The 23,359-nt window shown below is 43.1% G+C and overlaps 1 protein-coding gene across 1 annotated transcript in view; it reads right to left on the reverse strand.

The window, feature by feature from the left end:
- Nucleotides 1–7,096: 7,096 nt before the first annotated feature.
- CHMP2B (charged multivesicular body protein 2B) overlaps nucleotides 7,097–23,359 on the reverse strand; it is a 32,693-nt gene continuing 16,430 nt past the window's right edge. The window contains exons 4-6 of the mRNA XM_068270489.1: nucleotides 16,206–16,308; nucleotides 9,466–9,572; nucleotides 7,097–8,432 (exon numbers count right to left, since the gene is read on the reverse strand). Of these exons, the coding sequence (XP_068126590.1) occupies nucleotides 8,319–8,432; nucleotides 9,466–9,572; nucleotides 16,206–16,308 (324 nt within the window). The 3' untranslated portion in view covers nucleotides 7,097–8,318. The remainder of the gene's footprint in view (nucleotides 8,433–9,465; nucleotides 9,573–16,205; nucleotides 16,309–23,359) is intronic.

Genomic DNA, 23,359 nt, shown 5'->3' on the forward strand with positions numbered 1-23,359 from the left:
GTTCATCTCCGGTGGTTGCCTCTGAGCATTTGGCTGCATGTTAGCCTAAGTCCCACACCGCAGTTTTAGTACTGTAACACGAGCAACGCTCACTTTTAAACCTAACCTACTTTTTAATAAATACGGGATTAATCCCTTTTACGCTATGTGAAGCGTCTCTTATATATTTTTCTGGAGGTTCAGCAAGAGGGATCAGCAGTGGAGATTCGCCAGAGAGGCTGAGGGGTGGCCAATACCCCTGCTGCGCAGACGGGCCCTCTAGGCCGCACCATCTGGTGAGTCGTTACATTATTGGGGGGAGATCTGTGTCTAACCCTGGACGCCATTCCAATTATACCTGCTTTGACCAGCTGAGACCACACCAGGGGTGCCTCTATTGCACCTTAGGACTGAACTGTTTGAGCGCTTATCTGTTTTTTTCTGTTTCAACTGTTTACTGATAGCGCTCCACCTCTATCTTGGTGTATTGTTTAGCCTTATCAATATTTATTTGTTGTGAAGCGCTTATATACCTGTATTCTCTAAGATAGGAATGAGGCGAATTACTGCACTGGGTCCCCGGTTCGAGTCCCAGCCAGGTCATCATCTGCAAGGAGTTTGTATGTTCTCCCCACGTCTGCATGGGGTTCCCCCGGGCACTCCGGTTTCCTCCCACATCCCAAAAACATACAGATAGGTTAATTGGCTCCCCCTTAAATTGGCCGTAGACTACAACACATACACTACATAATACAAACCGACATAGGACTATGGTGGGGATTAGATTGTGAGCTCCTCTGAGGGACAGCTAGTGACAAGACTATATACTCTGTACAGCGCTGCGGAAGATGTCGGGGCTATATAAATACTAAAATAATAATAATAATAAATTACATTTCAGAATCCTGGATTGAGGGGAGAAGCCAAGAAAGTTACGGGACATGGTGGCCGGGTCCGGGGCAGATGGGCCTGGTAGGGGTGCGATGGGTGAGAGGACTGGGGGAAAGCATCAACAGAATATTGACCTGGATTGTGTTTGTTTCTACCTGCTAACCACTCATTTCATTATGTAAATTATTTTTATTTATTTTTATAAAATACAGAATGTAAAATAAAAATAAGATGGTTATGATAAGGCTTTAATTTACAAAGGCACAAAATTAGAGGTTAAAAGCACACGGTAATGGAATAAAACCATGGATCCCAGTCCTCCCAACAATGCATTAAAAAAGCAAAGGTGTATTAATGCACAGACAACAACATATGGGGGTTAATGTTACATTTCAGAACAGGACACAGTTAGAGGTCATCTGGAGTAGTCCCTACTCATGGGCAGATACATGGCTATACATAAAACCTCAGGTCTACCCAGGTTCTGTGCATTTACAAGCCTTAACTAACTGTACAGGTGCAAAATGTTCCCAGCCACAGGAGCGCAAACAAGGTGGTTTGCAGCCAGGGCTACACATGCGCAGTTGTCCACAACTACCGGGGATGACAGCTGAAGAATGGGGAGGATGGACACTGAAAAAGCACACAGACTGTAGGGGGCTGCAGGAAGCCCCGGGCAAGTATAAATCCTTTTGTTGTATTTATCACAGGCTTACTTTAAAGTGGATCGGAGATAAACTTTTACTCATTGCATAATTGCGTTACTTTCTTATAGTTTATAGGGCATTCCTCAAGCCAAATGCTTTTTTTTAATACTCAATTCCCTATAAACTAAACAAGCCTCACCCACAGCTTCTCCAGTGCCTTGGCAATTTGAGACAGATGTAGCAAGGGCTTATGGGAGCTCAGTCTGGACAGGAGGATGTGGCGTTACTAGCCAGAGGTTTCAGAGGCAGAGGGGAGGAGTGAAGTTTTCACAGGCTGAGGGCTGGAGATGCAGAGCAGCTTTGCCTGTGTGTAATAATCACAAGCAGAACATGGCTGCTCTCATTGCATCACAAAAATAAATAATCATATACTGTTGAAGCTGTTTGCAGCTATATTTGCTATGTAAACTATCTAAACTTTAGATAAGATATATAGACAACGTACTCGTTATAGTTTTTCATCTCGGATCCACTTCAAGATATTTTGAACCTTTACTTGTCTAATCACCTGCTGTCAAAAGGAGTAAGCTAGTTTAATCGCACTTCTGTTTGTGACATTGGCCAGAAGAGTTCAGTGTGCTCAATAGAACATTCATAGACAGCAGTCACCAGTGGGGATTATGGGAAATGTGGTCCTGTGTCCAACAGACAGATGATTCAGGAGACCGCATCAATCCCTCCCGATTGGCCTGCTGCTACAAAGCTGCAGTAAGGTCAAAATGATCAGACCATCAAGATATTCAAAGCTATCTAAATTCCACTACATGCCTAATTTATTAAATGTTGTAAAGTGAACCTGATCAGAGGATGGTCAGAATGTGCATGGGAGGTTTTCAAGGAGACCACAGTTCCTCTTTAAGATACATATATGTTCATCAACACAAGCCTGACAGCAGACTCTGCTGTGCAGAACATCTGCTGACTGCTATAGCTCTGAGAAAAGTCACCAGCTAAGTAGCCACTGGGGGAAGGAATGGGGCAATAGCAGCAGGACCTTTAACCCATAAAGTAGAAGCTGATTGGCTATTCATTAGAAATAACATGACAAAGTTCATATTCTTCTACATGCATTTGGGTACCGAATAGAAAAAAATAAATAAATCTATAGCATATACAGTACTACATACTATGTGAGGGGAACATATTTTGCTGAAGAGGCACGTATTAACCCCCGTTTGTATGGGTACTCAATGGCATGCAAATAATTCTAAGATGATGTTGGTGAAAATGAGCCAATTAAACATAATACAGGGAATACTGACAACAGGAAGTTAACTATTGTGACTTCCATTATCAAGCTACATCCCCAAGACCAGGCACTGGAATTCACCATTGTTCGCTGGCAGCAGTTACTGCTAGGAATCATGGGAAGTGTAGTTCGCTGGCAGCAGTTACTGCTAGGAATCATGGGAAGTGTAGTTCTGTATCCAACAGGCAGCAATTACCATTAGCAGCATCAACCCCTCTCAACAGTAAAGCTTTTTCGTTTGGGTTTAAAATGACAATGCCATTAGGATATTAAAAACTATTTAAAAGAAACTCTGCTTTCCTAGAACATTCCCCATACACCATTCCTGATTTTCCTCAGCTCAAACTTATTTTTATACCATTAAAGTATGTAAAATTGCTTGTTTCTTCACTTGATCATTCTTTGTTAAAGAAAATCTTAGGTGGGTGTGGTGTGGTTTTTTTTTGTTTGTTCTCAGTGATGTACAAACTCTGTGACCGCAGTGCCTGGGGATAGGAATGGTCAACAAGATGGAAATCATTTTTAGTTGATGCAGGTTTATGCAAATTTTGTATGCAGATTTAAAGGGACACTTATGACTAAAAAAGAAAAAAAACTACTCGCTCGGATCCTCCTGTACCCAACAGCTACTTCCATTTTCAGCGACAGGCCTGGGAACGCGACTGATTCTTTGCGTTCCTGGCCACAATAGCAGTATAGAGGGCGCTATTGCGGCCAGGAAGTAGAAAACAGTGGGGACAGGAGCATCCGAGCAACACCGCATGGGGACAGGACAGCTACAGGGGACTGGTAGAAGCACCAGGTGAGTAACTTTTTTATTTTTTTGCTTTAAAGGAGTATAAAACCCTGACATAATATTCAATAAAAACATGGTTTCCTACTTTTTATATGCCATACGGTTATCATATTTGCATTTGTGCATAAGTATTATTAATTTAGAAATTAGTTTCCCAAAAGTACAGTTTTTTGCTTTAAGAGCTGCCTTTGCATTTTATTCATAACTGGTTTTATTCATTATGTATTGAAAGCCGAAATGCTTTGAGTGTGTCTGTGTCCAGGAGCTTCTGCACAGTCAGAGAATGTGTCACATTCCTCACTTGATACAATTAAGAAACCACAAGATAACATTATCTACACTTCAGATGCCTCCAGATTTCTCTGCACTGAACTTTCAAGACCTGTGTTTAACTAAATGAATTCTGTTGTAGTAAAAAAAAAATAAAAATGCTGGTAGTATATAATAATATGCTGTAAATAATTTTTTAGAGCAAAAAAGAAATGCTGAGTTTCATTCCGCTTTAAGTGACCCTTTAAGCAGCTTAAAAATCGACCAATAGAATTCTGCCAAAACAGAAGAACATACATCTGCGTAAGGCTGCATCAACTCACAATTATTTGCATCTCATTGACCATGCCTACCAGAGATCATTCCCCCTGCATAGCTTCCTGGCAGTGGCAGAGAGTGTAAACTCCGGCCCATTACAGAGCACAGCACACTATTATGGTCTGGGGAGAAGGGTTGGGTTGGCACTGCTTAGAACATTTCATAGAGCTCCATTCACAGAAGCGGACAGAGGACAGTACAGGGGAGGGAAGAACGGAAGAAGAAAATCACTTTGCATGAACAATAGCATGTGGGGGTATATACTGCATTTTAATTCAGAATTCACTAGCTCCCTGCAACAGGAAACCAAGGGGAAAGACATGTGAAGGCTGCCAGGTTTATTTCCCTTTAAACCATACCAGTTACCTGGCAGTCCTGCTGATCTCTTTGGCTGCAGTCACACACCTGAAACAAGCATGCAGCTAGTCTTGTAAGATTTGTCAGAAACAGCTGATCTGCGTGCTTGTTCAGGGTCTATGGCTAAGAGTATTGAAGGCAGAGGATCAGCGCGGCAGCCAGGCAATCTGTATTGTTTAAAAGGGAACAAATGTCAGTCTCCTTATGTCTCTCACCTTGGGTTCCCTTTATGCCTTGTACACACTCACCTTTCACCTCAAACCTTACAGAGTCGCTGACCCAGTTCTACAGTCTGGATTTTCATATAGACAGCATTTGGAAAGCTATATATAGATGTAAATCCAGGTCACTGACTCAGTACAACTGTGACATCATCAGATGAACATGACAGGCATCTGGCAAACAAAGTCACCAACACCCATGTTTATAGTACAGGTTCTCTAGGATGTTTTAAACAGACCGAATCCAAGCGACTTCTGGCTAATTAAAATTTGACTGATTATATAGAGGTGGTCAATATAATGCTAATGATTTCAACAGGCAAGCACAAATAAGGAGATTGGAATTAAGCCAAACACTTCCTGTGGATTTGGGTTGGCACCACTCTAAGCTCTATACAATATGCATGATACCTGAACAACAGAGTGGCTTCAACTGCTGACCAACAAGGTGCAGCAGAGTTTTTGGACTAAGAATGACACCATTTATTGGCAAATTCAACAGACTGCAAATACAAGCTGTGTGTTTCTTTCTTGTGGCATCATACCTGATAAAGGCATTATTAGACCACATACCTGCATGTTCCAAAAAAATTGCACTCCCAGTCTATTGTGATAACAAATATGATCATACTTCCTCCAGAGTTTTAACCTTCTCAGCGATAACCAGGAATGATCACCAATATGCAAATTGTTCCAAATTAATGCAAATGTATGCACATTTTATGCAAATATATGCAGCTTTAAAATTGACCAATTTAAACATGGGTTTTAATTGATCGGTCAATTTTCAAACGGCATACATTTGCACAAAAATGTGCATAATTTTGCAACAAATTGCATTTGCATCTCAATCATCCCTAGCGATAACCCAAGTCAGGCTCAGGCCAAAAATCGACAGCTCAAAGCAGTAACCCTGACTCGTGGTAGCACTGGGAGGTATGTGGAGAGCCTGTGCACAGCAGGCGTTTGCATCTCAGGCCAGGTTCACAGTGGTCAGTTGCATAACATACACGTTATAATGAGTGTGAACTGCACTGGAGACTGGTCAAAGCCTTTAATACAAAGCTTGCACGCAGCAAGCTAGAATAACACGATCCATGATTGTGAACAGGCCCATAGAATTGTATGGGCAGTGAGTTGACATGCAAAATTTTTCTGCAATGCAACTGACCACTGTGAACAGGGCCTCACCTCCCCGGAATGCAGATGCTGGTAGCCATTCTTCTTCTGGTCCTCGGAGGCTCTGGATCCCTCTGGTGAGATTGCCATCTGTCCTCAGGACAACATATAGCAATCTCACTATATGGGTAGAGCACTACCTGGTGGACGGAGAGAGAATTGCAGTTCTGAACTCTGGGGATGTGGGTCTGTGCAGCGGCTGCCACAGAAGTCACTGCGGTATGATTTTTTTTTTCCGGGCTTTTAGGGTCTAAGAGCTTGTGAAAAAAATTGCACGGCTTCTAGCCCATAAAATCTGGAAGGAATCATACCGCTAGGGAGGTTAATTAATTAAAGAAGAAATCTAGCCTAAACAAACATACTGTCATTAAGTTACATTAGTTATGTTACGGTAATTAAAATAGATAGGTAATCTAATATTTTACCCACACTGTTTTAAAAGAACAGGCAAATGTTTGATTTCATGATGGCAGCCATCTTTTTGGTTGAAAGGAGGTGACAGGGAGCATGAGACAGTTCCAACTGTCCTGTGTCACCTCTCCCAGTTGCATGAACAACATAGGAAATCCCATCATTTTTTTCTTTGATGGGTGGAGCTTAGTAAAAAATGCAGCTAAAAATGATGCTTTGGTAAGAAAAACAAAGTTCTAATGCTGTGAAACTGTTAAAGAAACCCCAAGCCTTTTCAGTTTAAAGGAGAAACGAAGTAGGATTCGGAGCGTTCATTATGCCCAGTTCAAACATCCAATCACTTGGAGAGAAATCTTTTTTCCTTTCTTAAAATGCCAATGCGATTTATTGGTATGTGAACTGAACACAGAATTTGCTCACTTCCTTTATTAAATTGATATTCCACAGCTCACTAAGCTCCCCCCCCCCCCCAGTGTGTCTGTACAGGACTAGAGATTGCTTGTGTCATTGCTTTACATAGCTGTAAGGTTCATGATCAGACCAGAGACCAGATACATGTCTGCCCGTGTATTTCATTCACCAGGCTGAGCCCATACAAGGAACAGCACCCTGTCATTCTAGGTGCTGAAACTGCACATGAACAGCTGTGTGTGCAAATCTGGCCTCTGGGAATAATGTATAGACAGATGCTCCTCCCAGATAAGCCAAAGCCAGCACATCGCATAAACTTCTTTATTATTGATTGCAAAGTTAAAAAGCCAACGTTCGAGCCGTGCACGGCCCCTTTCAAGTGACAAACTTTTCTAGGCAACCATCCGTCCACCACTCAAGGGTTAAATGTGCTTATTCTGGTATCCGCTGCAGACGCTTGTTGGATACACATCACTGTTTAGTGATTGCAAAGAGGAGCTCTAAGGCCCCATCCACACTTAGAAACGCAAAACGCCGTTGTTTTGCAGGAGTGATTTTCCCCCGATTTCACACACAAAAAAATAATCAATGAACACTGTGGCGATTTTGCCGCGATCGCATTTAGCGCTTCTATAGCCCTGAAACGCGATTGCCGGGAAATTGCCTGAAAATGGTGCAGGCGGCATGTTTTGCGATTTGCGGCGATTACCGCAAATCACCCAAGTAAGAACGGGCCCATAGGGTTTCATTAGAGTTTGAGAGTTTTGCCGAAATGGCGGCAAAACACTAGTGTGAATTGGGCCTTACTCTCTACCAGAAGTATATTTAACCTTTAAGCAGGGACAGATTGTTGCTTAGAGCAATTTTGCCAGTCAAAGCAGGGTAAGGGCTAGTTAGCAGTGCATCAGTAGCATTGCAGAATAATTATGCGTGTCAATTCACTGCCCATATAATAATTCTATGGGCCTGTTCACAGTACTGCGCTGTAATGGATTACGTTATTCTAACTCGCTGCATGCAAGCTTTGCATTAATGTCTATGTTCAGTCTCCATTGCAGTTCACACTTATTCTAACGTGCGCCTTATGCAACTGACCACCGTTTGCCAGAATGCTGAAGACACTTGTAAAAACGCAGGTCATCAACATGCAGTTCAAGGATCCCTCTAACCATGCACATGGCTGTATAAAATGAGTCTGCTTTTATTTTGTGTTGCACAAAGCACTGGAGTTTAGCTGGCTGATCACTCGCTCAGCCCACAGTAAATGGTTTGCACGCCTTGTAAGCAAAGGTGCTGATGACCCAATATGACTGTCTTCTGGGAGAAACCGGATAATTTCTACATTGAGGAGTTACTGTCTTATGTACAATTATTATCATACAGGTAACATTAGCGTCCGTTAGCAAACGCAAAAGAAAGAACGTCAATCCCTCTTGTTCCATTTAAAAATAAATCACTCTTCTCCAAAAGGGATGTTGTGCAGTCCCAGCAGTGACCGGAACACAAGTCCACACTGTATTATCAGGTCTTCAATCCACCCCCAAAGCTTTCAGCTGACGTTCTATCTCCTCGTCTGATATTGTTGAGGTTTTGGATGCGGCTGCGGAGGGAAGGCCTTTGGCTGCTGATGGGGCGTTTGCCATCTGAAAACAAAAACAAAGATATATTATGCAAAAGCAAAAACAATAAAACACAAAATAAAAAAAATATCAATTCCTTGTAAAACTACCCCCCCCTGCCCCCCAAAAAATAAATACAAATAAAACAAACAAGTAGCAGGAGTCTTCTCTCAAAGGAAACAAAAATTAAAATTTTTACTTAAGCCCACAGTAGAGACTGGTCTTGGCCATTTCTGCCGGAGAGGCAAGCAGATACTGTGCCTGCCTGTACGAGGTGTTCAGGGTACCACCCAGCAGTGGAAGCCGTGGTGTGTGTGTGGGGGGGGGGGGCAGCACTGGATCAAGTGTACTAAGGAGCATGAGGGAAGCCTTATGAGTATCCAGAGGATTCCCCCTCCTGAGGTAAGTACCCCTAGGGCACACATGCCAAACTCCAGCCCACTGGTCGAATCTGGCCCTCAGAGCCATTAAATTTGGCCCTCAAAGGTCACGTTGCATTATGCTTGGCCCACTCTAGACCACCAGGGAAGCTAAATTGAAGGTGAAGTCCTAGATCACCAAGGAAGCCATATGGGGGAGGGAGTGGGAAAGCACTAAACACCAGGGAACTGTATAGGGGGAAGAAGGGGGCCACCTGGGAACTTTATAAGGTAGGAAGGTGGCCAGTAGACACTGAGGTTGGCTCGCGACTATACAATTTTGGCCCACTTTTCATTTGAGTTTGACACCCCTGCTCTAGGGGCATTTTCTTTCCCCTACAGGCCCTCTTTCAAATTAGTTTCAATGCAGGTAAACTCCAGGTCAGCTGCACTTTGAAGTCAGTTACTCAGTTTTACCAGGTGTACACAGACCTTTGTCTAAAGTTGAAACTTAGGCTGCCAGAAAGCAACCTGAACTCTAAGCTCCATGTTCACAGTCCTAAGATTTGATGGACAGCACTGAAGTCAGCATCAAATGAAACAAAGTAGCAACAGGTATTCAAAGAAAACCTTTAGTTCCGGTTCAAAAATCTGCTAAAAACATTTCTGATACTGAAAAACATCCCAAGGTTACATACCTTTCCTGAGATTTCAATGCCAATCTCATCCAGCACCTGATTCACAATGTCTTGGCTTTCTTCCTCATCGTCTGAAGCATCGAAAATATCATCCAAAGTGTCGTTTACTGTGGAGGAGAAACACAAAGGTCAGAACAGGGCCCGGGGGTGATATCACATGACAACCCACTTTCATGCACTATATATACAAATGTATGTGTGGTAGTTTCCTTGCTTGTCAAAAAGGTATCTACTCCATGCATCTGGTTGGCCACAGTCAGCCTGGGAAAACTATTTCACCTGCCCATCCCTGGCCTTCCTAAAAGCCCTTAACTGCGCATGCTCAGAATGCTTCCGGCCACGGGGGCCCTACTAAGGAGGTGCATGGCCAGGGCCATGCATGCACACTATTCAGTGACTACTGGGGCTGACAGCAGGAGAAAGGACGGGAGTCCACAGACTACAGTGGGCTGGAGGAAGCTCCAGGAAAGTTGCATAGTTATTTGGGTTGAAAAAAAAAGACATAAATCCATCGAGTTCAGCCAAAAAAAGTACACCAACCTGCAACCTCTCATATCCCTGTTGATCCAGAGGAAAGCAAAAAACCCTTACAAGGCATGGTCCAATTAGCCCCAAAAGGGAAAAAAATCCTTCCCGACTCCAGATGGCTATCAGATAAAATCCCTGGATCAACACCACTGGGCATTACCTAGTAATTATAGCCATGATGTCTTTCAGCGCAAGGAAAGCATCGAAGCCCCCTTAAATGCAGATATAGAATTTGCCATACCTACTTCCTGTGGCAATACAGTCCACATTATAATCACTCTTACTGTAAAGAATACTTTCCTAAATACAGTGAAGGAAATAATTATTTGACCCCTCACTGATTTTGTAAGTTTGTCCAATGACAAAGAAATGAAAAGTCTCAGAACAGTATCATTTCAATGGTAGGTTTATTTTAACAGTGGCAGATAGCACATCAAAAGGAAAATCGAAAAAATAACCTTAAATAAAAGATTGATTGTCATTTTGTGCTCCTTCCATTTTCGAACAATCGCACCAACAGTTGTCACCTTCTCTCCCAGCTTCTTGCTAATGGTTTTGTAGCCCATTCCAGCCTTGTGCAGGTCTACAATTTTGTCTCTGACATCCTTGGACAGCTCTTTGGTCTTTCCCATGTTGGAGAGTTTGGAGTCTGCTTGATTGATTCTGTGGACAGGTGTCTTTTATACAGGTGACTAGTTAAGACAGGTGTCCTTAATGAGGGTGACTAATTTAGTAGAAGTGTCTAACCACTCTGTGGGAGCCAGAACTCTTAATGGTTGGTAGGGGTTCAAAAACTTATTTCACTCAATGAAATGCAAATCAGTTGCTATCTTTTATTTAAGGTTATTTTTTCGATTTTCCTTTTGATGTGCTATCTGCCACTGTTAAAATAAACCTACCATTGAAATGATACTGTTCTGAGACTTTTCATTTCTTTGTCATTGGACAAACTTACAAAATCAGTGAGGGGTCAAATAATTATTTCCTCCACTGTATATAGCGAAAGCTTTTTTCCTCCATGCGCAGAACATGTCCTCTAGACCTTTGCAAAAGTCTAGTGACAAAAACAAAAAAACAAAAAAAAAAAACACAACAACTCATCTGCCAAGCTTTTAGATTTCCCTCTGATGTATTTATACGTTGATTAGATCCCCTCTAAGGCGTCTTTTCTCTAGACTAAATAAACCCAGTTTATCTAACCTTTCCTGGTAAGTATAGATCCTTAGGTTGTATTTATCTAAGGTTTACTTTAAATTCACTTTTCTGCACCCCTCACCTTGGTACAAAATAATCCAGGAAGAAGTTTTTACCACCCAAAACTGGACACCAATTGCCTCAAAACAGAGAGTGCTTCAAAGTATTAAACTTCAGCCTGGGAAGGCAGAGGTTAATATATTCCAGCCAGAAAGATTATTTCCAGACTGTCAGTATGAATCACTGCTCTTTGCATTATCCAATAAAGGTCAGAGGTTGTTTTGTTATTTTATTCCACAGCATCCAACTCACGGCTACGTCTATCCCTACAGGGCATTTCAGCTTGTTACAGACGATTCAAGTCTAGTGAAAACACTGCATCTCCCCTGAAAGCGTTTAAAAAAAAAATAAATTATATATATATATATATATATATATATATATATATATATATATATATATATATATATATATATATATATATATATATATATATATATATATATATATATATATATATATATATATATATATATATATATATATATATATATATATATATATATATATACATACATATACACACACATACATGTATGTATCATTCAAAGACTAAGGGCTGGTTCAGACGGACGTTTGGAGGCGTTGCGTTTGCTGGCGTCGCGTTCAGCAGCGTTCGTGTGCGTTTGGATGCGGTCGCGTTTTTTCTTCCCCTAGGGGGACATTAGCCGTCGCGGTTAACCTCCCCTGGAAGCTACATGTAGCTTCCAGGGGCTCCTTGAACGCCAGGGAAAATCGGGACCCAAACGCCGCGTTTGTGTAAACGCGCTTGAAAGCTTGGTACAAATGCTCCCATTCACTTGAATGGGAGCGTTTAACACCAAGCCCTGAACGCTGGCTGTAAACGCTCTGCAAGCGTCCGTCTGAACCAGCCCTAACTGTTGGTAAACGTAACCACTTCAGCCTTCAGCCGTTTTCACGTTATGCATCTCAGCAATGTTCACCTCCCATTCATTAGCCTATAACTTTATCACTACTTATCACAATGAACTGATCTATATCTTGTTTTTTCCGCCACCAATTAGGCTTTCTTTGGGTGGTACATTTTGCTAAGAGCCACTTTACTGTAAATGCATTTTAACAGGAAGAAGAAGAAAAAACAGAAAAAAATTCATCATTTCTCAGTTTTCGGCCATTATAGTTTTAAAATAATACATGCCTCCATAATTAAAACCCACGTATTGTATTTTGCCTAATACACCCGGGTACTACACCGTTCAAATTTTGTCCCTATCACAATGTATGGCGACAATATTTTATTTGGAAATAAAAGTGCATTTTTTTCCTTTTTGCATCCCTCACTAAATTTACAAGCTTATAATAATAATAATAAAAAAAAAAATAGAGAAATATTTCATCTTTACATAGATATTTAAAAAGTTTAGATCCTTAGGTAAATATTTCCGTGTGTTTTTTTTAAATTATAATTTCTTTTAATTTTTTTATTAAACATTTTATTTGGGTATTTTTGGGAGGGTGGGATGTAAATAGTATTTTTTTTGTGTGTAGATGTAGTTTTACTTTTTGGCCACAAGATGGCAGCCATGAGTTTGTTTACACAACGTCACTCTAAGGCCCGGTTCACATTAGCGGTCCCTGTCCGGATCCGCCTGATCGGATCTGGACCGTATACTGTACAAACGGAACGTACGTTCCGCATAGAAATGCAAAGGCTATGCGGACGTTCACACGCGTCCGTTCCGTACAGTACGGAGCCGGACCGGATCCGGACACTTTTCCAGCATGCGCTATTTTTTGGTCCGGCTCATCCGGCCCACGCACCCGGACCGGAGCCTGACTGCACCATCCGGAAATAGAAAACCAATGGGAAACAGAAGCACATAACACTCTGGCTACAAACACCTGACGTTCTACCCCACTTCCTATGCGTATTCTAGCGGCGATTTTGGATGGGGACACATGGGCAAGCATTTTGGAGTGGAGCAGCAGTGACTTAACGTGCTGGAGCTGTTGGCAGTATGTCGGAGGTGGAGGTGAGGCCTAAACAGCGGAGGACCTGATTCCACAGGTGCACCTTCTGCTGACCTCCCAGACCCCAAAATGTTTATTTATTTCTACTCTCCTTTGCCAAACTGATCCGGATCGCATCATGATGTACACCTGATACAACCTGACCAGATCCGGATCAGAACCGTACGGTTCCGATCCGGATCCGATCCGGTCATCCGGTCCGTTTGGCAGAGAAACGCAAGTGTGGACGGGGCCTAAGCATAACATGTATGCTTAGAGAGAGACATAGGGGGATGCAAGAGGCAGAAAAAGCGAGGCTTCGAAGAGAAGCGGTCGCTTTTTCTGCGGGGGAGAGGAATCAATCATTGGGCACCATGTCCCGATTGATTGATTCCTGGCTAACGATCCGCGTCCGGGAGCTTGTGTGCACGCACGCGATCGGCTGCGGTAGCGCACATGGCCTCCTGGACGTAGCTTTTACGTCAAGGAGATTTAAATGGTTAAAGGATACCTTAGCGCTGTTCTAATGCAGTTATTTAAGCGGGGGAGCAGGCATATATAGGAGGCTTCATGCCCACCGCTCCCAGTTCTCCTCCGCCCCCCTCAGTTATGTTGTAATGCTACTTTCAGGTTAAGCAGTGCGCAGGGGTCACAACTACGTAGTGCACATGCATAGACCCCCCTGGCCACGTGATCTGGGAAGCACGTCCTGGGGCTGTACCTGCACACTGCTCACTGAGTCTCCTAACCTGAAAGTAGCTTCTGGGGCCATTAGAACATAATGGAGGACAGAGGAGAACATTGGAGCGGTGAGCATAAGGAGAGCCTCCTACACATTCCAGTGTATCCTTTAAAGGAAACCAGAGCGGACTTAATCTAAATTGTTTTATACATACCTGGGGTTTCCTCCAGCCCCATCCGAACAGATTGCTCCCACACCGCCGTCCTCAGCCTTCTACTGCGCCCGGAGAGATACGTAGAGGGCGCACTTCTCTTGCGCAGTTACGGGACCCGGTACAGATGCAGAAGGCTAAGGACGGCAGCGTGGGAGCGATCAGAGCAGATGGGGCTGGAGGAAGCCCCAGGTATGTATAAAACATTTAGATTAAGTCAGCTTTGGTACACTTTAAAATACACATTATAATCCAGTTATGTACTGATTAAAATTCTGAATTTTTTTAAAGCAGCAGTATCTGTCTTTAGATTAACACCTAATTATTCCCTGCACGGCATCAATCACACTGCGGGAGGAATGGCCAGCACAGAGGCAGGCTGTAAAGCATAAAGCAGTGCCACCATGAAGAGAAGGAGATTTTAAGGACTTCCATCTCCTTGTATTCCAAATAACAGGCCAATACATGACGCTGAGGGCCCATTCACACTTGCATTTTGAAAAGGCTGACGATTTTTGCAGGAGTGATTTTTCCGTGATTTCACGCGGAAAAAAAATAAATCACTGAACACTGCGGCGATTTTGCCGCAATCACGTTTAGCGCTTGTATAGCACTGAAAAGCGATCGCCGGGAATTGCCTGAATGGTGCAGGCGACGCGTTTGCGTTTCGCGGCTTTGGACGATTCGCGCAAATCACCCAAGTAAGAACGGGCCCATAGAGTCATTACACTAGCGCTTTTAAAAAACGCTAGCGTTAGAGCGCTTTGCCGAAATCGTGCCAGAACGCTCGAGTGTGAATGGGGCCTTACTTCAGACTATAAAATGTCTACAGACAGACAGTCTACAGGCTTCTGACAGTGTAACATTTTCAGACTGAAATGGCTTTGTACTCCATTCTAAACAGAAGTATTGCAAACATCACTAAGCTGTTAAAGTGTACCTGAGCCAAAGCTTGGGTACACAAAACCAGATACTTACCTAAAGAGAGGGAAGCCCCAGGATCCTATTGAGGCTTCCCTCCCTGATGTCCACCGTCACTGACCGTGCCCCCCAGAAAATTAGTGGCAATGCATTGTTGCTAAACAGATCGGGCCACACAGATTCCCTACCGTGTACATGGCCACACAATAGCAGACTGAGCTCACCTGCGCAGTAAGCCAGAGCCACGGTGCTGCTGCGCAAGAGCGGGCGGACTTGCAAGTCTACAGTGCGGCCATTAATACGGAAGGGAAGCTGCACAGCCCCGAAATGGAGGTAGGTGGGTGGGTGGGGGAGGTGGGTTTATTGGGGGGGGGGGGGGGGTGCTCTGCAGCAAGGGGCTGCGGACAAGAGAGGGAAGCTTTAATAGGATCATGAGGCTTCCCTCTTCAGGGTAAGAACTTATTTTGAACCCAAGCTTCAGCTCGGGTTCACTTTAAGGAATTTACTCAAATCCTGGCATAGTATTCCTATAGAAACTTTACTAGGACTGTGTTATTCCTCTGGCAGGGTTCAACATTCAGTCAGGCTTAAAACAAACAAACAAAAAAATGGCTATAATAAAGCCTGGCACGTGAAACCAAGTAGACTAAAATATTATTTTGGTCAGTTGGTTACGTACGGAGACATGAGTGTTCTCCACATTGGATTGGAAAGGGTTAAGAGTGATGGAGATGGGTGTTGGCTAGCTTTGATTACATTTTTTCAGCTTGATGACATAAGCATTCCACAGCGCTTCTAATTGATTCAAAACAACTGACAGCGCTTCTAAGAGATAGTAAAATAATAATTCATTGCCAGTAAGCGCCTCTTGCCTCACACAGCTAATTATTCCTGCTGTAATGTGGGACTTTCCGGACACAGTCACAGGAACTATAGCCATAGAGCACTGTTGCTATGGTTACAAAGAACAAGTGCAACTTTGTCCATTTTGGAAATTCTTGGCTGGCTACAGGTAGAAATGTAAAGACATTTTTAATAACATTGAATCATAAAAAGGACTTTAGCAACCTCAATCTATTTTTTAACTAAAAAAAAAAAAGTGGAGTGAGAGTGGAAAGTCTCTTTATGTGCCTACATAAGTGAGTCCAAAGAAGAATCTAAACCTATGCTTACTCATTTCTTCTGTCATTTCCATCTTCATATTTTCTTTCTGGAAATTCTGCATTGTCTGGAGGGTTTTCTGTGGATCCATCTTCTTGTTTACGGCTTGCATTGTCTAAGAAACAGATCAGTACTATTAGTACAAATAGGATTACAATAAGCTCCAAGCTAAAACAAAAATGTATAGCAAACAATAATCCTTCAATGTGTCCAGGAATTAATGAATGTTCTTCAACCTGATTTAAAAGGATTTAAAAACAAAAAGTTAGATACTTACCTGCGTCACGCCACCCACACAACCTCAGATCAGAGATCCAATAACTTGACCACCCCCAGAGTCCAACTAAAAACCTTCGGAGCCAGAGCATTCTGTCATATCTAGATGCTATCAATTACCTGATCTTCCACAATCAGTTTAGAAATCAGTGTAGTGTATGGCTCCTTTAAATAACTCTATACAACTTCTTCCAGCTGTGTATTAGAAAAAAACAGTATGACATCTCGAGCAGGAGGCACTGGGAACACACTGCCTGTGTTTTTTTTTTTATTAGTAAGCAAAGGGCTGCTGTGTAATCAAATACAGAAATCGTCCTGTGTCTGTACTGTCTCTACATATTTCAAGGTTGAATTTTCAATTCCAACACCATGGAGTCACTTATTAGTGACACAAAGTGAAGCTTGATTAGGAACTTTAACCAAGAATTGAACTTTATCCCAATCAGTAGCTGATACCCCCTTTTCCCACAAGAAATCTTTACCTTTTCTAAAATAGATCATAAGGGAGGTCTGTATGGCTTAAATTGTGGTGAAACCCCATCCACAGGTTGATGTCATGACCATGGTCCTGACAGTTTGCCATCTGTGAACCTTGTTGCATTGTGGGAAATAACAGCTTTTTTCAAATACCAAGCAAGCAATATCTCCCTCTGTGCATAAAATGCTAAGTAACAAACATTTTGTACAGATCACCTGGCAAGACTATAGATGTCACCACCAGTGATAGGTTTCAGAATGTAAATCAGGGAGAGGAAAAATTTTTACAATGGACAAACACTGACTAAATAATCTATAAATGAATATTGTACAAAATAAGCAAGTTTATTCATTATGTTATTTTTTCCCACAATCCTTCAGGGCAAGGTGAGACGTCACCCCTCCCAGACGCAGGAACAGACAGCACTTCCCCTATAAAACATTGTAACAGTTAGTCCACCCTCAGTGCTGTTTGTTCCTGCGTCCAGGCAGGTCGGCATCTCCCCTAAGGATTGAGCCTGTGTGCTGGGCTGCAGGTTTTAATTCTATGGGCGGCTGAGATGGTGGTACCGAGGCCATCTAGCCTTCGCTTCACACTGGACACCCGAGTGAAGTTTGCCTACCTTTCTGCTCCTAACTGTAGGAGGGCAAGTGTGGAAGGCATGGCGTTCTTTTCCCGCTCTGAATGAGGTTGGTTCCGGAGCGCAGGTAAGCCGCTGGCGTGCTGTTGCGGGCTGAGCGTGGGGAGGTGCATGGCGCATGATGGACGCTGGTCCAGATAGTTCCCCTGTGGCGTGTATCTTCCGGCGGGTATGTCGGAAGACGCGTTTTAGCTTGTGCAGGCCTTCTCTCCGTCACTTCCGGTTCCGCCTCTGTGAATTCTAGGCGGAAGCATAAGAGAACGCTGTGCGTGGCTGGCGGGCATTAGTTACTCTGCAGAGGAGAGACTGCTGTCTTGGCTGCTGGATGTCTCCAGGATGTCGGCGCCGGATAAGGCAGAGAGTAACCCAGCCGCTCAGAAGGTGAGAGTATGGGATCTCTTTCTGAGCCATACGCTAAGGTGCATTTGAATGGTGCTTATATCTGCTGTTTTTTCTCTATATATTTTTCAGACTAAACAGAATGATGCAGGAGATAAGGCGAGGCCTCCTCCTACCTATAAGCGATGCCCTATGTGTAGCGTTAAGATGCCATTGCCATACTCCAAAACTTTGTGTCAACAGTGTATGGAGAAAGTTTTAGGAGAGCAGTCAGGTCCCTCTGTACAGGAGACTTTGCAGGCTTTTAGGGAAGAGATTAACTCTTCATTGGCTTCATTTAAATCCTCTTTAACAGTAGCATGTGCTTCTACTTCTCAGGTTGCTACTGTGTCTGTTCCTGTTTTGAATCCTATCTCAGAAAGTGAGAATCAGGATCAGGGGGAGACAGGGGTTAGTTCGGCTGAGTCTGACTCTAGAGAGATTGAAATTGATACATCTTCTAGATTCAAATTTCGTGTGGAGGATACTGAAGCCTTGATTGCAGCTATTAATGATACGCTGGAATTGAATAAGGATACAGTGTCTGGTCTGTCCACACATGATCAATTATATAAGGGGATGGAGGAGAAAGAAGGTCTTACTTTTCCTGTCCACAATGCTATTAAGCAGTCGATTCTTAGAGAATGGAAAGATCCTGAGAAGAGGCTGCTTATTTCCAAAACAGTAAAACGCAGATTTCCTTTCACTGTTGAGGATTCGGCTCTTTGGGACAAATGTCCAAAATTGGACGCTCCTTTTTCCCAAGTTTCCAAACCAGGTGATTTGGCATTTGAGGATTTAGGGGATCTTAAAGATCCGGTAGATAAGAGAATTGATGCTTATCTCAAGAGATCTTGGGAGGCAACGGCAGCTTCCTTTAGGCCTGCGGTAGCTTCTACATGTGTAGCCAGAACACTAGAATTATGGGTCAATCAACTGAAAGCTAGCATTCTGGCGGGTGCTTCAGTTGAACAGTTATTGGAATCCATCACGGTTATAAATAAGGCGGCTAACTATTTGGCAGATGCCTCGGCGGAAGCGGTTAGGTTTACCGCTAGGTCAACGGCTCTGGTGAATGTGGCACGCAGGGCTCTGTGGTTAAAAACTTGGGATGGTAATTTAGCATCCAAAAACAGACTGTGTGGAGTTCCTTTTTCTGGAGATTTGCTGTTTGGTCCAGATTTGGACTTGGCTCTAGAAAGGACTTCGAATAAAAGAAAGACCTTCCCTAAGAAGCAAAAAACGGCAAATAAACGTTTTTTTCGTAAACCAAAAGCTGATCAAAAAGAACCGGTTAGAGAGCAGAAAGGAGTCAAAAGATGGTTCTCTGACAAATCCAGAAGAGGGGGTTTTAGGTCTAAGCCCTCTGAATCTCAAACGAAGCCACAATGACTCGTTTGTGGCGGTGGGGGGGAAGACTAAAATACTTTGCCCACAAATGGTCGATGATGGCAAAAAGTCCATTCATTCGGCAGACAGTCAAATTCGGTTATCAGATAGAGTTTGCTTTACCCCCTCCGTCAAGATTCATTGTGTCAAGACATCCAAAGGATCCGGCTCTTTTTCCCGAGATCCTGCAAATATTAAAAAATATGTTGGATCAAAATGTGGTTTGCAATGTTCCAAAGAAGGAACAAAAAGAGGGTTTCTATTCAACAATATTTCTAGTAAAGAAACAATCGGGAAGATTCCGATTGATTCTAAACTTAAAGAGACTAAATCCGTTCATGAGAAAGAAAAAGTTTCGTATGGAAACGATTTTTACAGTAAGAGATCTGTTATTTCCGGGGGTTTTTATGGCATCTCTAGACCTCAGAGATGCCTATTGGCACGTCCCAATTCACAAGAGGTCACAGAAATTCTTAAGATTTGCCCTCCAAATAGACGGGCAGGTAAGGCACTTTCAGTTCCTATGCCTCCCGTTTGGGATCACTTCTGCACCAAGGATATTTACAAAAATCCTAGGCGAAGCTCTAATGCCATTAAGAGAAGAGTCGGTCCTTGTAGTGCCTTATCTGGACGACCTACTGATATTGGGAAATTCGGAGGCACAAGTAAAGCATCATCTGCAGAGAGTATCAACTCATTTACAATCCTTGGGCTGGATTATAAATCGAGAAAAATCATGCCTAGATCCAAGCCAAAATATGGTATTTCTGGGTATTCTGATAGATTCTTTAAGTCAAAAGTTGTTTCTTCCACAGGAAAAAGTGGAAAAGGTAAAATTGGCAGTTCAAAAATTGCAGGAGGAGTTACGACCTACGCTAAGATTGGTCTCCCGAGTGTTGGGGTTGATGTCCTCAACAATGGTGGCAGTGCCATGGGCATTGTCTCATATAAGGAGACTCCAGCGTGTATTCCTGGAGAATTGGGATGGTCAGCCTCAAAGCCTGGAGATTCGTGTAAGAATTCCAGCATCAGTCTCCCTGTCCCTTCGATGGTGGTTGGAGGAGGTCAATTTGTTGAAGGGAAGACTGTGGAAAGAGCCGGTAGATCAGATTTTAACCACGGATGCAAGTTCGTGGGGTTGGGGGGCTCATGTGGGGCATTTGGCCTTCCAGGGCAAATGGTCAAAAACAGAGTCCCAAATGTCCTCGAATTGGAGAGAATTGAGAGCTGTGAAATTGGCTTTGATTCAAGCGAAGACCATTCTGGGTCAATCACACGTCCTGATTCAGTCAGACAATATAACAACGGTGGCGTTCTTAAACAAACAGGGAGGCACGAGATCCCTGTTATTGCAGGAAGAAGCGGAAGAGATTTTATTTTGGGCAGAAAGGAATGTGTTGTCCTTGAGAGCAGTCCATCTCAAGGGCACATTGAACATAGACGCAGACAAATTAAGCAGAAATGCAATTCGGGCTTCAGAATGGTCCTTAAACAAGAAAATATTTTTACAGATTGCGGAGAAATGGGGAACACCATCAGTGGATCTGTTGGCAACACAAGAGAATGCTCAGGTACAAAGGTATTATTCTTTGAACCCGAGAGACGATGCGATTGGAGTAAATGCGTTCAATCACCAATGGAATTTTCATTTGATGTATGTGTTTCCACCTCTAAATATGATCCCGGCTGTCCTCATGAAATGGAGGGATCTGAGAGGACGCATGATTCTGATTGCGCCTCGCTGGCCCAGGAGGAGCTGGTTTGCAATGATGAAGTCATTTACAATCGAGGAGCCTTGGATGCTACCTCTCATACCGGATCTGCTAGTTCAGGGGAACCTGTGGCATCCGCATCCAGAGCGCCTGAATCTGGCAGCTTGGATCCTGAATTAGACTGGTTAAGGGGATTAGGAGTGTCCAATAAAGCAGCTCTGACATTGATCGGAAGTCGTAAAGATGTTACGAGAAAGATCTATTTAAAATACTGGAAGACTTTCCACCTTTGGTTGCGAAAGTCAAAGTTTGATAATCTATCTATCCCAGCAGTCTTGGATTTTCTCCAGGATGGTTGGGATAAGAAGTTATCGGTCAGTACATTAAAAGTTCAGATGGCAGCCCTTTCGGCTCTGTCGGGTCTTCCGATTTCTTCATCTCCTCTAATTTTAAGATTCATGAAGGCTGTATCAAGGAAATCTCCGGTTTTTAGACCGTATGTATCTCCATGGGATTTATCCATAGTGTTGCAGGGATTGTCTAGAGGGCCGTTTGAGCCATTGACAGAATGTTCCCTTAAGAATCTCACGCTTAAAGTAGTGTTCTTAATTGCAATAACTTCAGCAAGAAGGGTAAGCGAATTGCAGGCTTTATCAGTTAAAAATCCATATTTTCAGGACTTTCAGGATAGGTTGGTGCTACAGACTGACCCGAAATTCTGTCCAAAGGTGATGTCTAAATTTCATAGATCACAAGATATAGTCTTACCTACATTTTGTGTAGATCCAAGTTGTGAGAAGGAAAGAGTATTTCACACATTGGATGTTAGAAGGTCAGTATTGGAATATTTAGCCAGGACGGCTAGGTTTAGGAAATCAGATTCATTATTTTTATTATTTGCAGGCAAGAATGCAGGGCAGGCTGCATCTAAATCTACAATTGCAAATTGGATCAGGTCAGCTATTATTGAGTCTTATAGAGTAATGAAAGTAGATCCTCCAGCTTCTTTTAAGGCTCATTCTACAAGGGCCATGGCAGCTTCATGGGCAAATAGGGCAGGAGCTTCTCCTGAGCAAATCTGTAAGGCGGCGACGTGGTCGACCTTTTCTACATTCATTCGCCATTATCGAGTGGATGCATTATCGGCTCACGACCAAGCGTTTGGAAGGAAGATTCTCCAAGCAGTGGTCCCACCCTGAGGTTGTATTACTTGTTAATCGTCTCACCTTGCCCTGAAGGATTGTGGGAAAAAAGCAGAGTTAGTACCTGCTAACGATGTTTTGAACAATCCTTCAGGGCAACGATCCCACCCGGGTGTTTTGTCTTTGTCGGATAATGGCACTTTGTGTGGGTTAGTTGGTTGTTCACCTGTCGGTACTTGTCTAAACGCACTGAGGGTGGACTAACTGTTACAATGTTTTATAGGGGAAGTGCTGTCTGTTCCTGCGTCTGGGAGGGGCGACGTCTCACCTTGCCCTGAAGGATTGTTCAAAACATCGTTAGCAGGTACTAACTCTGCTTTTCACTACAGTTCCATCTCTGAGTGAAAAATAAACAGATAGGAAACCATTGCATCTATCCTGATACTAAATAACTTTTCTTTAGAGATTCCAGTTTTAAGCTGTGTTTAAAAACTAAGGGCTCTTTCACACACAGACGTTGCATTAGAGGGGACGTTAAGGTCGCATAACGTTCCCCTTACGCAACGCATGGTGGTGCTAACGGTGGACGCTAAATAGAGCCGCGTTGCGCGTCTCTTGGTGCGCGTTAGACTGTGGAGACCACGTGATCGGAACACTCCGCATCACATGGTCCCACTAGTGAAGTCAGCACAATGCAGGGAATAATAATTAGCCATGTGCCTACTCACAATAGACATTACTGCGCATGTGCACACAGTCTAACGCAGCCGAATACGAGTATAACGCACAGCATGCTGCACTTTCATTTAACGTACTGCGTTATACTCCCAACGCAACATGGGCACTGTGAACAGCCCATTGATTTACTATTGCTGTGAGTTGGGCTGCGTTACATGCTGCTGTAACGTCAGCCTGTAACGTCCAACTGTGAAAGCAGCCTTAAAGTAGATTTATTGTTTAATCTCTGCTCAATGACAGTGTTTGTATCTCACAGAGCTAAAATATAAGAGCTATTGTCCTTTTTTTTAATCTATCCACAGCTTTTAGAAGCCTTATCTGCCAGGAAAGTGTTTTATGGCTGTAAAGGACACTATAGTAGACTGGGTCCTGTTTGGAGAGAAACTCATTTGCATAGCTGAATGTTAACTCTT

This window comes from Hyperolius riggenbachi, chromosome 2, assembly GCF_040937935.1.
Source record: "Hyperolius riggenbachi isolate aHypRig1 chromosome 2, aHypRig1.pri, whole genome shotgun sequence".
Taxonomy (NCBI): domain Eukaryota; kingdom Metazoa; phylum Chordata; class Amphibia; order Anura; family Hyperoliidae; genus Hyperolius; species Hyperolius riggenbachi.